The 16,126-nt window shown below is 46.8% G+C and overlaps 1 protein-coding gene across 2 annotated transcripts in view; it reads right to left on the minus strand.

Moving 5' to 3' along the window:
• The window catches only part of LOC144149666 (MAM and LDL-receptor class A domain-containing protein 1-like), a 308,201-nt gene that overhangs the window by 235,768 nt on the left and 56,307 nt on the right, over nt 1-16,126 (minus strand). For both annotated transcript variants that reach the window (XM_077681331.1, XM_077681329.1), the window contains exons 11-13: nt 16,004-16,115; nt 15,192-15,279; nt 365-511 (exon numbers count right to left, since the gene is read on the minus strand). In XM_077681331.1, the coding sequence (XP_077537457.1) occupies nt 365-511; nt 15,192-15,279; nt 16,004-16,115 (347 nt within the window). The remainder of the gene's footprint in view (nt 1-364; nt 512-15,191; nt 15,280-16,003; nt 16,116-16,126) is intronic.

A 16,126-nucleotide genomic window follows, 5' to 3' on the forward strand; every position in this document is an offset into this window, starting at 1 on the left:
GGCAACACATATGTCATTACCGCGCTCGGGTCCAGCCCGATGCGCGTGCTAGCGCAAAAGGCCAACAATGTGAGAAAACACAAGTTGGAGGACAGCGGGTCAGAGGCGGCAGCTAGGCTCAGATGTATGCAAAAAGTCGGGGAGGCGTTTTAATGCTTGTAGGAGAAGAGAGTGCGGGGCACTGTAGGAAGAGGATTAGAAAACTGGCTTTTTTTTTCAATTTCATGAGCGTCGTTCGGAATTCAAATGCCTAAAAAAATATCTTAGTGTGCCGAAATACGAATGGCCTCATGTTCATATTCAACTCAACTATGGCTTTTTGTCTACGAGATAGGAACCCAAATGAAATTTTCGCCGCGCCTACCTTGCGGGGTTCCCAGCGTGTGGTCCACTGATGGTCGAGGAAGAGTCGACCGCAGCCAGCCTCCGCGGACGAACCATTCCGAACCAGGTTCGCCCGCGTTCGTCCAGGTGCAAGGTCCCCGCTCAAAGTCACAACTGAGGCCTCGTTCTGGAAGAAGAGAAAAACGGGTACAAAGGTATCGTGGGGCCAAATTTAGTGAGCTTAAAAACACCGCCCTCAACTAGGACAAGTGCAAACAGAATAAGATGCCATGTCGCTTTGTGCGTGCATTACACCTTGTGTCAATTGCCGGGACGAAAAAGTAAAGATTCCAGGCTAAATCGATTCAAAGAACCCTCTCAAGCTATTTCAGCGGTGATACCGTGCCATATTTTCCACCGTTGCTCTGACGCCAATCAAGATCAATTCGTAAATCAACTACGATTCTCTCTTTTGATATTTGCGAATAAAATCACGCCAAATGCATCCTATAACACAGTGCCGTCATTTTCAAGACGCAAACTACCATGAGCGTTAGGCTCATGATACCTCAAGAGCAAAGTATAATTCATTCCAATTGTGCATTGCCAGAAAGACAAGAGAACACCGGTTATTGAAACTTGGTCTAACCTGCGTTCGCTGATGACGTTGAAACACGTTAGCAAGTTCGATGAAGCGCTGATACCGAAATCTCTGATGCCAGAAACCCCTAAGCATTGTTCTGAAAACTTACTTGTATGTCATCAAACTTTTCTAAACAGAACCGAACTGAAATGAAATAATACGTTGAAGCGCATCCAAATAAAATCACCGTCTCTTTCTATCCGCGCCCTTCGTACGATGCCGTCAAGCAGGCTTGTCATTCCAGGTGCGCTTTTTTCATACTTTATTTGCACTTGGGCATTAGCTCAATGAGCCGCAAAGCCACCTCTGCCATCATCAACACCAGATTATTCACGTCTACCCCAGGATGACAACCTCCCCCAGAAGCTTCCACCCACTCCTATCTATCTTGCATGATGCGAATCCGTTCTGTGCTCCGACTTCTAATGCGGATAATTCTTTAGCTAACCCCATTGCAACACGCCTTCTGGCCAGGGCCGGATTAAGGGGGGGGGGGGGGGGGGGCTACAGGTGGTGCAGCCCCGGGCCCCCCTCTGTCAGGGGCCCCGCTCGACCACATGAAAAGAAAGTTGTTGAGTGTGCTTGGTGCCCGCATCGAAAGTAGAAGGTAGGAGCGCCAACCTCACTTTCACACCGAAGCTGACTAACTCGTGACGGGGGGGCCTCACGCTATGGTTGACAACCTTCGAGTCCATTTCAATTCGATTTAGTTATTCGTACTCCTCCTTCTTGTTTTCCCGAGGTTTCTGAGAAGACGTCGTGGATCAAAAGTCGCGGGTACACAGCTTCACGGGGCCTAAGAAGCCACATAAAAAAGGCCCCGAGCTCAGCTCCGGTCTTATTCGGCACAGGTCGTTTCGGTAGTCTTTTCGGTAAACGGACCTATAAGTACGCGAACGTTTCAGCGCGGGCGTTTCGGTATACGAAAGGATCAGGCACGCGAATAATGAAATAATGCTTGAAGAACATTGTAAATTGTTTAGACCGAGGGACGTCAAATGTAATTGTTGACAACCTAAGCATTGACCTAGGAGCTCAGATATCTGCATACACAGTTTGTCAGAAATTTCAATTTATAGCGCTTGACAAAGAAGTTCATTGCGATTACGACCCGTTTTATAAAGCTTGTGGATTATCTGAATCGCATAAGGGTGATTGATATCGACTCGATATATCTCGCTAAAGTGATTCATTTTGTTAGCACTACCTGAAGCGTTGCACTTTCAAGACACAATCACGAGTGATCTTCTCAAAATGATAATGCAGAAGATATTGTTTCCATTGCTGTTATGTTTATACCTACGTCTTCCTCTAACAAACTAGCAGACTGAACACTGAGTGAGTGAGTGAGTGAGTGAGTGAGTGAGTGAGTGAGTGAGTGAGTGAGTGAGTGAGTGAGTGAGTGAGTGAGAGTGAGTGAGTGAGTGAGTGAGTGAGTGAGTGAGTGAGTGAGTGAGTGAGTGAGTGAGTGAGTGAGTGAGTGAGTGAGTGAGTGAGTGAGTGAGTGAGTGAGTGAGTGAGTGAGTGAGTGAGTGAGTGAGTGAGTGAGTGAGTGAGTGAGTGAGTGAGTGAGTGAGTGAGTGAGTGAGTGAGTGAGTGAGTGAGTGAGTGAGTGAGTGAGTGAGTGAGTGAGTGAGTGAGTGAGTGAGTGAGTGAGTGAGTGAGTGAGTGAGTGAGTGAGTGAGTGAGTGAGTGAGTGAGTGAGTGAGTGAGTGAGTGAGTGAGTGAGTGAGTGAGTGAGTGAGTGAGTGAGTGAGTGAGTGAGTGAGTGAGTGAGTGAGTGAGTGAGTGAGTGAGTGAGTGAGTGAGTGAGTGAGTGAGTGAGTGAGTGAGTGAGTGAGTGAGTGAGTGAGTGAGTGAGTGAGTGAGTGAGTGAGTGAGTGAGTGAGTGAGTGAGTGAGTGAGTGAGTGAGTGAGTGAGTGAGTGAGTGAGTGAGTGAGTGAGTGAGTGAGTGAGTGAGTGAGTGAGTGAGTGAGTGAGTGAGTGAGTGAGTGAGTGAGTGAGTGAGTGAGTGAGTGAGTGAGTGAGTGAGTGAGTGAGTGAGTGAGTGAGTGAGTGAGTGAGTGAGTGAGTGAGTGAGTGAGTGAGTGAGTGAGTGAGTGAGTGAGTGAGTGAGTGAGTGAGTGAGTGAGTGAGTGAGTGAGTGAGTGAGTGAGTGAGTGAGTGAGTGAGTGAGTGAGTGAGTGAGTGAGTGAGTGAGTGAGTGAGTGAGTGAGTGAGTGAGTGAGTGAGTGAGTGAGTGAGTGAGTGAGTGAGTGAGTGAGTGAGTGAGTGAGTGAGTGAGTGAGTGAGTGAGTGAGTGAGTGAGTGAGTGAGTGAGTGAGTGAGTGAGTGAGTGAGTGAGTGAGTGAGTGAGTGAGTGAGTGAGTGAGTGAGTGAGTGAGTGAGTGAGTGAGTGAGTGAGTGAGTGAGTGAGTGAGTGAGTGAGTGAGTGAGTGAGTGAGTGAGTGAGTGAGTGAGTGAGTGAGTGAGTGAGTGAGTGAGTGAGTGAGTGAGTGAGTGAGTGAGTGAGTGAGTGAGTGAGTGAGTGAGTGAGTGAGTGAGTGAGTGAGTGAGTGAGTGAGTGAGTGAGTGAGTGAGTGAGTGAGTGAGTGAGTGAGTGAGTGAGTGAGTGAGTGAGTGAGTGAGTGAGTGAGTGAGTGAGTGAGTGAGTGAGTGAGTGAGTGAGTGAGTGAGTGAGTGAGTGAGTGAGTGAGTGAGTGAGTGAGTGAGTGAGTGAGTGAGTGAGTGAGTGAGTGAGTGAGTGAGTGAGTGAGTGAGTGAGTGAGTGAGTGAGTGAGTGAGTGAGTGAGTGAGTGAGTGAGTGAGTGAGTGAGTGAGTGAGTGAGTGAGTGAGTGAGTGAGTGAGTGAGTGAGTGAGTGAGTGAGTGAGTGAGTGAGTGAGTGAGTGAGTGAGTGAGTGAGTGAGTGAGTGAGTGAGTGAGTGAGTGAGTGAGTGAGTGAGTGAGTGAGTGAGCGAGCGAGCGAGCGAGCGAGCGGGCAGACCTAACCTTGCTAGATGGGCCGGCAATTGCTTCGCCCAATTGACCCCTTTTAAACTATTCGTGGCAAACCACCAAGAGTCACAAAAGTTTGTGTCACCTAGTCTCGCCTAGTGATCGTGCCCTTTTGCGATTAGGGTATCGTGCCGAAAGAAGAATGCGGGATGGCGTTCCTTCAGAGTTCTTAAGATAACGCTGGGTGCTGCATGACATGCACTGAAGCACATCTTTTGAAATCTTGTCTTAATGAAAGCTTCTTGGGATCCACTATCGTTAAGAAGTTGAAATCTTTATCCATCATGTCGATGGAAAGAGACCTAGTCTCACATGACTGCTTTCCCTTATCGTATACAGAATGTAACTATTGAAAAGTGAAACCACAGTGACTCAAGGTACATTTTATTGGCGCTGTAGTACAACACACAGAAGAACATGCGTTGGACGAACGCGAGAATTCCAACAGAATATTATCAAGCGAAAGCTTTCTTAGCGGTACCGATGGCGTTCTGTCAAGAAATTAACGCATTTCCTCATAGACCAGTTGGTCGACTGAAAAGCTTTCATAAGATCTCTGGACACGTGGCGCGTGCGTGTAAGCGGGCTTGCATTGTATCGAAACGGTTACTTGAAAGGGACGCTTCTAGATAATACAGTATACACGCATCGATCACGAAGAAGGAGTACAATAGTATACCTTTATCGCATAAACCACGCATCGGTATACATTCAGATCGTTCCTAGAAGCGTTCACGTAGTGCGCGAAAATTCGCCCCATGGCTTCGTTCTTCGCTCGCGATTTGCGTCTTTGGAGGTTCAACGATCGATTGGACGCACGAAAAAAAAAAAACCCTGAAGAATAACAGAGAAAAAATTGCGCCCACCTCCCCGCGAGGGGAACCCTGTGTAGATGCGACGCATCGTGGGGTTCACTTGGTGTTTTCGTTGGATTGATTCTGAAATCGCGTGAAACGTGTCGGGAACGCGTATGATTATTATGTTTTATGATTATTATTATGTTTTATTGGGCAATCTTGGTCAATCTCTCTAAGTGGTATGCTTGGGGCTTCGCTGTCGCAACGACCTTTACTCTATCATTGTTGCTGTACGTGGGCGCTTCTTTTCTTTTATTGCAAGTGTTAATCATTGCCCCATCTTGCGTTGTATCAGTAGCTTCTTGACGTAGTTTGAATGAGTCAAGGATATAAGGCGCGTTCGTAGCATTTGATTCTGTCTCTGGATTTCTTCCACCTACGCTGTACGAAGGCCACACTGTTCTAATCCCCAAAAGTAATGATCCTGACAAACTGCGTAAAGTAGAAGGATATCGTCCCATTTCGTTATGTAATGTAGATTATAAAGTCTTCGCTAAGATTTTGGCCAACCGTCTTCAAAATGTAATTGAGCTACTAGTTGGGGACCATCAGACATGTGGCATCCGTGGACGATCTATAGACCCTTTGCAAAAAGGCGGACAACACTGAGAATTCAGCGGTGGTAACACTGGTGGTGAACGCGACGACGCCATTAGAAGGAAGCAGGTCGTGTAGCAACGCCGTTGCAGTTGCACGTTTTCGCCCACGGCTTCACGAGTCTGTTGCCCCATCCCCGTTGTCATATTTCTCTCCTAAAGTGGTGTTTTGCGCTACCTTTCGAAGATTAACGCTGGTCAAATCGCTTCCGCTTGTCTACCCCGCTGCACAACGGCTCGTCTGGGGCGAGTCGAGACGTGCCCTTCTTTTCTCCTATTTCTTCTGTGTTTGTTCCTTCCTCTGAGTTCCTCTCAAGTTCGACTGTCTCTGCTCGCTGCTGACACACGCGTGCGACCTATCGTTCCCGCATTAGCACCGCATTCACCGACGGAAAAATTAAGCGCCGCAAGTACAGAGGCGGTGAATCGCAAACATGACCTCTAGCAGAGACATCAAAATCAGTTTCATTATGCATGCTTTGGTCATTTTCGCGAATAGTTTTGAAAGTTTGAACATACGCAAAGTGAGCGCTCAGCAGAGACGGACCCCTCATAAACCGTTCATAGCGGCCAGCCGCCGCTACCACGGGGCAAGGGCGCATCGATTAAACACAATTAAAACTCGACAACCAAACAAGGAGGCAGCGCTAAGGCTATTCTTTATTAGCAACAAATCCTACCTTTGCTTGCTGCTGTTTGTCAACACTGACGATGGCGTAACGTAGGACTCCACGCGTACGTATGATCGCTCGTACTCGTAGGACCTTTCAGTGGTCGACCTCGAAGAATAAAAATCCTGAATATGCCGCTCTTCTATCGAAGGATCGAAGGGCGGCAAAGTTATTTTCCCATCCTGCAGTGGGAAACACCACTTCGCGGGACGCGTATGCAATTACGTGGACGGTGGACGGTAGCTACTCCATAGAAACTCTGTGCTCGCAGCCTGTTCTCTTCCTTTCTAATGGCAGCGCAGCGGGTGCACAGTGTTGCCAGAGTGGCTTGCTGCTTTTCCGCCAACGATTTGGCCATTTTGCAAAGGGTCTATTCAAACTAACATACACATAGCAAGGTCTATGTTGGAGTGTGTTTCGGGTACGTCAGCCTAGGTAGCCTTAGTACAACTAGATTTGGCAAAGGCATTCGATCGCGTCAGTCACCAATTCCTGTTTCGTGCTCTACAGCATGTGAACGCAAGGATCTTGGCTTACTGAAGGTATTCAAATATGTTATGCTCATGGCTCCACAAGAGTGATAGTCAACAATCGACTAACCCAACCAATCCACCTTCTTTCATCGGTTCGTCAAGGGTGCCCATTATCACCACTCCTGTTTTGCTTATATCTGGAACCATCATGCACGCGCATAATAGAGGACATTAATGTTAGAGGGTTCATGCTATCGTCCTTCGAAGTTAAAATTTTAGCGTATGCCGATGATGTCGCTTTATTTTGTACTGACAAGGCCAGCGTGGAGAAGGCTCTTGTCATTGCACAAGAATTTTGCGAGGTTTCAGGTGCGGCCCTGAATTTCGAGAAAAGCTGCGGATTTTGGTTGGGAGAATGGGGAACCACACCCGATTGTTTCGCCGGAATCAGTTGGAATAGAGACCTAACTTATTTAGGAGTACCCCTCTCGCAGTTTCGCAATACTGACTCGCATTGGTCGGAGCAGGCGGTGAAGCTACAGCGCCAAGTGAATGACTGACGGGAACGGCAGCTGTCCGTCTTTTCTCGTGCTCGGGCGTGTAACACGTTTCTTGTGATCCGACTTCTTTATGTCCTACAGGTGTTACATTGTTCACGACTCAGGATACAGGCTTCTCACCGGATTTTTGCAACCTTCATTTGGTGTTCGCGTAGTGAGCCAATGCGTCGCGATAACCTTTTTCTTCCGGTTGTGCGAGGGGGACTTGGGATTGTTCATCTGTTTCTTTGGCAGCTTCTTTCTCGTTTATTCTACTTTCGAGATGTTCAACATCCTTTTTAAAAGCTGTACTGCAAATACGTCTTGCACATTTTCTCCCTGATATTGTGGTGTCTTCGCTGTCTGTGGACGCAACCAGAAGCCCGCGAGGTTTCCTCAAAGAAGTGGTTGACGCGTTTCGCTTCTTACAGGCTCAGTTTAGCCTTGAGTACATATTTACTGCTTCGCGCGAGTCTATTTCTGATGCCCTGGTTTCTGGACTTTTTCCCAGACCTTTATATCATGTTCTTAACCTCCAGTGTCCGTACCAGGATGTCCTCAATAGAGTGTGTAAAATGTGTGTTCCGCCAGGTGTTAAAACATTTTTCTTTAAATTACACACTGGCACGCTCCCTGTTAAAACTTGGATGAAAGACCGGGGTCTGTTTATAGCTTGGTCGACAGACTGTCGGCTCTGTACTCGACCAGAGACAATTGATCATTGCTTTGTAGACTGCAGAGATGCTGTCTTTTTCTGGGACATTTTACAGCGAACGCTCAAAAAAGACATGGATATTACGCCTTTCTCTATCCGATTTTTGCCATTCGACTATCTTGGTGAGCCGCATTATGACATGTTCGTGTTGATTGGTTTGTACAGTCTGTGGCGATGCCGCTTATGTGATAGGCATGCTGAGCCACCAAGATCAACTAAGTCCTATTTCCGAGAAACTGTGGCATTTGTACATATGTGTATAGTTCGCTTGACCAACCACCTGACTGGTTCCCTCTTTTGAACGCTTGTGTGTGTTTGCCTGAATTTTGATGTATATGTGCTTCTCATAACTTCAGGGTATACTTTTGTTTGCTTGTATTCCTCGTACTGCAACGCCTGAGCGCATCCTCCCATGTAATAAAGAAAAAAAAAGTTTTGTGGCGCAGTGGGAATAGCACCATGTACCTCGCGTTCCGCCCACAGGGTCGTGGGATCGAAACCGGGCGCCGCTAACTATTATTTTTTTATGGTGTAGGGGGAGGGGTGTGGACGGACAACAACGCCGTGTGGAGGGACAAGGCGAGTGAATGAGATGCAGTCGCATCTAAAACTCATTTTACACGCGTGCGCGTTAATCTGTGATTCTGGAACCATACTTCTGTTTTGGACAATGCCACGGAAGAGAAGCTGACACAGCTGTCGCCTTATTTGCCAATGCGAAATGCCTCGAAGATTTCCGGTGGCATTCGCTGCTTGATCTGCGCACAACCTGTGTATTTTTGTATGCTGGAGTGCACGTGCACCTGCAGCAATGGTGAGCGAATGGTTATTTAAATGTTCGCGTGGTCGTTCCTCTTCAACCCACGCTTCTGTGGTGTAGCCTGTGCAGAATGTATGAGCGACAATCATTGCGGAAGCTACAGGTCGCGCGGCTCCATTCGTAGCGTAATTCTCGAGGCGCCACTCCGTGTGGATGCAGAGGCCGCCAGACCAGCCCTACCCTAGTGGCTTCCTTCGAGCTGGGGAATCAGCAGGCCTAGGCGGTGTGAAGAGCTCAAGCGTGGACGCCAGCCAAAGCAACAAAACGTCTGTTTCCTTTCGGGACCGTGAAAATTGCGTCCACTTAAAAACGCATCCTGCGTGCGACCCCTTCCATGCTGTCTTAGAAACGGACCTCCGCCGCGACTTGGGGACGGTAAGCTGTTTTTCCTCGTGTACGCTTTTCGCTTTGGAATGAGCCGGTGGAGGGCGCGGACCAAAGGGCGGCCCGCAGATCTGGTCCCGCTTGGGAACGGCGGCAGGAGGAGAGGAACCCCCAAAGTAGCGCGGGAAGAACAGTGGACGTGACAGACGTGTTGAGGACTCGAAAGCGAGATGTCGACCCAGACTCGCCTCCGTCGTGGATCCCGAATCCAGACGAGAAGCCTCAGCGTGTTTCCACTGTCAGTGACTACCGAACGCTGACCCGACCGACCGACCACGAACTCTGGCTGCTCTAACTGTTGTGCGGCACCGACGGGAGCAGCAGCCCGGGGGTGAGCAGAGGCATTCTATCCCTATTAAACTGTTGTCTGATGCGATCTCCCGTACACACCTGGCGCTTTCCAACCCAAAGGGGACCCGTTAATGTGTAACGGCTCGCCGACTAGCAAGACCATCACAGCCACGCAACAGGAGTTCATCGCCGCTGAAGGCTCGACGGCCATGCGCGAACCCATGCACGAAGCAGACCGCTATACAGCCCAAAAAGGGACGTTTTTCTGCTAATCGTATTTGTGGTAATCGTTCTGCGATAGGAAGGTTGCGTTGCGTAGCACGTCTGAGCCCCCCCCCTCCCCCCCCCCCCCCCCAACTTCCTTCACAGGCGTCGCGTGTTCTAACCGCCGCGTGCTTTCTCGTCTGCGCGGGTAACCTACATGATTTTGACCCGTAAGCCGTCGCCGCCAACTGTTTGGCAGATGTCTGTGGGGGACACAGCTGCCTGCGCGGACTTTGAGCCCTCCCGTATATACAGGTGGAGAACTGGAGGAACATTGTCGAAATGCCGAGGTTTTGCCATAAAGAAGGTTCTTGGCTGAGCATTCCAGCTAGACAGAGTCCCGTGAGACTTGGGGTCGCGACCGTTGATGGTAGGCAGATTGAGGGTGGCATCGGTTAAGGATACAGCAGTGTTATGGGCAATTTGACGGATCTTGCGGCGGGAACAGAGTCCCGGTCGTTGTCGCTCGAGCAGTTTATGTCACAGTGTAAGAACAGTTATTTCTTACACCGTGGCTTGTGTACACTAGGATCATGCGAGAGAGAAGAGTTGGAGTTGGGGGCGCTCAAGGGTGTTCACTCATTTGGAGCTGGAGTTTAACTGCAGTTTTGAATTTTTTTTATTACTAATGTACTCAGCTTTGTTAAAATATATAGTTGTATATAAATTCTTTACTTCCCTTCATCATATCAATAACATCTCGAATTCGTTACACCGGCCACAATCTCCGAAACTTTCAACACCATCTCCATGCTGAGCCCCCTGCCAAATCAGCCAGGGCCAGGAGATTGGGTTCCTGATCGACGCCGAACTTCCTAAAAAAAACTTTACTCATTACAACTTGCGACAATACATTGGTCCTCTTGATTTTTATGCGTATAAAACTAAAACCTTAAAGCCTTAATAAAATGTGCTTCTTGTAAGAGAATACGCTTCTGTTCTATGGCGTGTGCAGGCCGACGAGGTACTTCGATTAATTGTGAATTTGTGATGGACCGGCAATCAAACGATACTAACTTTTACGCCTGATAAAATCCGTTATATAATACTAGAAATCAAGCCAAGAAATTTGTTTCCAGAAACAGTAAAATTATGTATAATTTATCACTGATCGGAGAGCATAACATGGGCTTCGAAAATTTAAGCATAATAAACCGGAATCGTCATCGTCGTCATGATCATCATCAGGGCCCCAAGGACGCAGTAGCCCCGGGCCCCCAAGTTTCCTAATCCGGCACTGCTTCTGGCGTGTCATGATGTTGCAAAACTTTTCAAGTATAAACCCAGACTGAACTACACTGTCTGGCTACTGCAGAAAAAATCTTTGAATTTTTTCGGGCTCAGGCTTTCTCGAGAAGAAAACAAAATTATCTGGCCGTATCCATCGCTCAAAGAAACGCCTACTACGTAGACTCTTAGAAATTGCCACAGGTGGGCTTCACCACAGCTCCCCAGAACGACCAATCAGAGTGACCACATGTGCAAATTCGGCGAATTACGAGGCGATACACGCGATTTTATTAAGAAATTGTATCTGCACTGGAACAACAGCACACAATTCGTCTTTCCGGGGAGATGGGGTGAATTGGTTGATTATGAAGTTTAACGCGCCCACGCTACACAGGCGATGAGGCGCGCCGTAGTGGAGGGCTCCGGATTACTTTTGACCACCTGAGGATGTTTAACGTGCACCGAAAGCTCGAACACACAGGCGTTTTCGCTTTTCGCCTCCACCAGAAAAGCAGCCGCCGCGGCCGGGAATCAAACCAGCGTCCTTGGGCTCAGCAGCACAACGCCTTAGCCACTGAGCCACCACGGCGGGTAGTAGTGGTCAAGCCAACCTGCGGCTATTTCTTATAGAGTAGAGACATAAAGATCCCAAACATTCGATTGCTGTTCCTTGTTTGCGTTCAGCTCCAAACAAAGCTAGCTCAAAAGATATCCGCAAGTTCTAACAATCAACTAGAAAAATAAAAAAATGCGGCTTTTAACTAAACGGTCATGTACACGGTAGTCCACACGCTAATGAAGTTTGCAAAGTAAGATTTGGGGACACAGCAAGAATACAGGAAAAGAGCACACAACAAAATTGCTGTCATATCCTACGTTCGCCAGATGCTCCGTGTTGTAAAGAATGTTGCCACTTGGTATGACGTAAGGGTGGCCTTCTCAGCCCCCAACAAACTAAAACATGTGTGTGGCTACATATACAGAAGGTTATCAGCTCTCAACAATGAAGGGGTACGATGTCAAATACGGCTCGCCCTTTGTTCGGGACACAACGTGTGCTGCTTATCTGTTACCGTTATCGTGCGTACGTACGTAGGCCAAGCTGTACGGTGCGTAAATATGCTGCTTTTAGAGCATTGGAGGTCTCTAAGATCAAAAGAAAGTTCGCACTTAGCCAGAATCGTTCGACGTGTTGAACCACACGTACTTTTTGGAATACTCCTATATTATGACAACATCTCGACATGACCAAGTGGGAATCGATAGAGGTATTACGCACTAGATGGTGTGGTGACGAATCCTCTATTGCGATAACAGAAAAACGGTACTCTTACCGGAGGTTGCGCAAATAATCTGCGCATTGCGTCCTGTTCGTGCATCCATTTTGTTTCGCCGCTGACAAGTATGCCATTTCGTAATCATTCTTTGCGTTTTATCTCAGGTGAGAGGAACCTCGCATGTATTTTGGACACTGTATATTTCTACGGGGTTTTTTAATAGTCATGTAGTTGCGAGCTGGGTCCCTGCACTCCACCTCTCAATCTGTCCCGATTGCTGTGACGGCCTTTTCCACCAGCGTAAACAAATACCAACTAGGCCAAAGGCACGTTCTCCTTGCGTTCATTTCTAGTTTTGTTGCATGGCATTTTGGCACCAGCTCAAACAGTCAGGAGGTCATTTCCGCAGTTACCTTTTCAACCACAAAATTTTATACTACAATATACCAGAGGTAAATATGCCGCTGCAGTCGTGTGCCATCTTTGGCCCGATACGAAATGTGCCATTATTACTCGACTACAGGAATGGCTTCTGGTGATCGTGACCGACATTCTTTTTTTTTTTTTCGAGTGGGAGTCACTGGCAGTATGCCGTTCACAATGTGCTACTTCGGCGCGTAAGGCGCATTTCTTCTCTTTTTTGACGACATGCTGTTTTCGAGCCCGTATTTCATCTCGAAAACGAATGATTGCATTTAGGAAAGGGTAACGCTTATGACGGAACATTATAATAACTTTGAAATAACGGCGTAAGCCGCCGTCTTCACAAGGCTAATGGTGAGACAGCAGACGAAATACAGACGACGGAACTAACAACGGCAACATTTTTTGCCCTTGCTCTTGTTGCGTGGAAATTTTACAAAATTCCTGCCCGAAATTTTTTTCATTAACGGTACTTTTATATTAATAAATCAACTCTAACTAGCTTTTTGCAGCAACATAGTAGTTTTTGCCGCAAGAGGCAACTTTTGAGCTTGTTCGCGAGCACAACTGCCTAAGAACGGAACGCTTTACGCTCATTGACGTGAGGCTCGCTTAAACACTAGTGCTAGATTTTCCTCTAGCAGATCCTAACATTGCTGCCTGGTTGAAACGGTTCTCGCGCGTTCATTTTTTTCTGCGCATATTCTGGCCAAAGTTCAAGTGATTTCAGGCGCTTTATTTTAAACTAGGATCAAATAACACATAAACTCTACATGCTGAAGCAGAGAATTTTTTGCAGGAATGTAGAAGCACCCGCAAAACTGCAGATTCACGCATTGCATCAGCATGGTCTAATAAAAACTTTCAGCTTCTGCAGACAGCGTGCAAAAGAAGCAAATAAAAGAAAGCTGAAGTACCCCTAAGACTGCCATTGCGAGCAATACCTTACCATTCTCTCGTATTTAACATCAACTGAAACAGCTGATGAAGCTGATATAACGGTCTTGCCATTTTTGGTATGAATTTTCTGGATTAAATTACAGCAGTTTTTTTAAGGCCCTCTTGAACCTTTTATTTTTAAGCACGGATTATTCGGTTCCTTCCCATTATTAAATGAAGTTTTATGTTAATGCATATTTTCACTCTAATAACTGTTCTAACAGGGACACGTTGTCTAATATATTAAATATTTATCTGCAAACTACAAATACATTGCGACAGGGTAAATAGCCGGTACACCATCAGGTGTTAGGGAGCGCAATATATGCTGCATGCGCCAATTTTAATCTAAATGTTTTTATCGCAGTGGCATTAGTGTTCCTTTAGCGTATTTATGTTTTCAAAATCTAAACAAAATGCATGAGGAGCCTGAGCCCCCGGTTCGCCCTTTGGCCCTGCAATGAAATTTGAACCGCCCCGTTGCACCTGTGCGATCAATCGCGACATCCATAAAAGCAAATTTGACAGATGACAACTGTCGACTTAGAATTACGCTCAAAAATAGTAGCATCATGCAATGTGAAACGCTATGGCAGCGTTACGTCACGTAGTAGAAGAGATAAGTTTTTTGAGCCAACTGCAGCGAAGGGCCACGTAATTGCTCTTCTTTTTCTCTTCGGTCGGAATGATCCACCACTCGGGTGCATTGTGGTGAAGCAGGCGACACGAGAACCTCTCAGAATGCAATGGTTGGTGACTTGCACTTTAAGATAACCCCATGTGGGAGCCTCGCCGCGATGTTCTCGAGTGACCAATGCATGCGGCCAACAAAGCGAATTCGGCGCATGACGGTAGCCTGTAGCATACGTGTTGGCTTAAAATTTCGGTCTGCACTGTAGCCTCACGAAATGCAAGCACTTCACATTTCATATTTCACATTTCTGATGCACACCACGTATGCTAGAAATCACCATCCGCTGAATTTTCTGTGTTTTTGGATCAATAGGTAACTCGTATACATTTTGCTCAAGCTGAATCGAAAATTCGCAAATTTATATTTCTGGGGGGCCAACTCGCCGAAGCTGCATGTGGGCACGCCGCATTGGAGGGCTACGGAACCACGCAGTAATATGTATTTATTGCTCACCATAATATGGACCGACGCAGCATTTGCAGCATTTATTTTTAGCCTCTGTTAAAATAACAGGATTATCTTATAGTACAGTCCTATAGTAATAAAGGTTCTATTGGTTTAACGATATAAAATGAAAAAGAGAAAAAGAACAGCACTTTAAAAATGGCATGGAAAAAAGGCGAGATAAATGCGCGCTCTCCGAACAGATGGCACCCGAGCATTGCAAAAGCGGGGAAGTGAATTGAATTGAACGAACCTCTATTGCATTCATTATGGGAGGAGCGAAAGGTGAGAAAAAGGTTGTGATGAGGGGGGGGGGGGAGGAGGGGGGGAAGTGGAGCATGAGTTCGTGGCAATTAAGGGTGGCCGATGACTGACATCTTTCGGTGACGCCTGGAGCGAAGTGAGCCGATAAATCTCCTCTTTTTATTATGCATGTGCAAAAAGTTATGGTTATTTCGCACCTCCGCAGTTTACCTATGAACTCATGTGCCCTGATCTTGGCTAATTCACGGTCCAATGCACTGAAGTATATCTTGCGTTTTCCGCGCAACAAAATGGAGCGCAAAGCGAATTTTGCACTTGCTTTTGAAAGCATTCCGTATCCACTCACGTTCTGAAGGGCATTGTCCGTAGGCCAAGACAACGTCGTCCAACGCGATTAGTCCAGTTCCAAGCTGGGCCTCGATAGACACTTGGCCCTTGAGCATTGAATACACGTACAAAAAAAAACTGGTTAGGTTGGGACAAGCACTTTACCAACGTAAACGGCGTTTCCTTGCCTTTTAGTGCAAAAAAAACATTTTCCTCAATTTTCGTTGAGGCACGCTTGCCAACATACCACTTAAATAAATTTAAAGAAGGTTTCATTTAGCAGGTGTGTGCACTGATAACTCATGGGCCGTTACGGTTACATAGTGTGAGCAGTGAGCGAAACATAAAACACAATTCTTCCGAAATAAATAAAGAAGTTTTTCGGCAACGTCATAATAGCCTCAATTTTTTGAACCACCAGAACTGCAAGAAGAACAAAATTGTAACACGTCAGTGTTGCCTTTTCTGTTCACAAAAAAAAGCGATAAAACGAAAGGCCCTGCCGAAGAAAATACACGTCAAGTTTAAATTATCTGTAAACGCAGGAAGCCTTCCTTTTAGAACTAATATTGCCGCAAAACTGAAACTACCGTTCTGCAAAAATGAGCGGCAAAAAATTATCTGGGCAATTTGTAGCGAAAATTGCCCGTTCCTGACCATCTTTGTCTTTATAAGTGCACTAATTGTCTCAGTTCGTTCAATAAAACGTTTATTCAGCGCCAGTTACCATACGCAGTTATCTTACGCGCTTAAGAATTAAGTCACGCGAATCATAGCCGCGAAATCTGCAAGAGTTGCAAAAAATTCCAACCTCCGAACATTTTCTCTCACCTTGCCACCCTGTAGCCAGATCCGGATGACCTCTTGATTCCAAGAACGTTTCAATTGTTGGGAACCTGACCACCACTCACTTTCGTTTCCGGAAACCACGGTGAGATTGCAGCTACAAGGGTT

This window comes from Haemaphysalis longicornis, unplaced genomic scaffold (assembly GCF_048455015.1).
Source record: "Haemaphysalis longicornis isolate Haplotype H1 unplaced genomic scaffold, Haemaphysalis longicornis Haplotype H1 scaffold_1, whole genome shotgun sequence".
Classification (NCBI taxonomy): Eukaryota; Metazoa; Arthropoda; class Arachnida; order Ixodida; family Ixodidae; genus Haemaphysalis; species Haemaphysalis longicornis.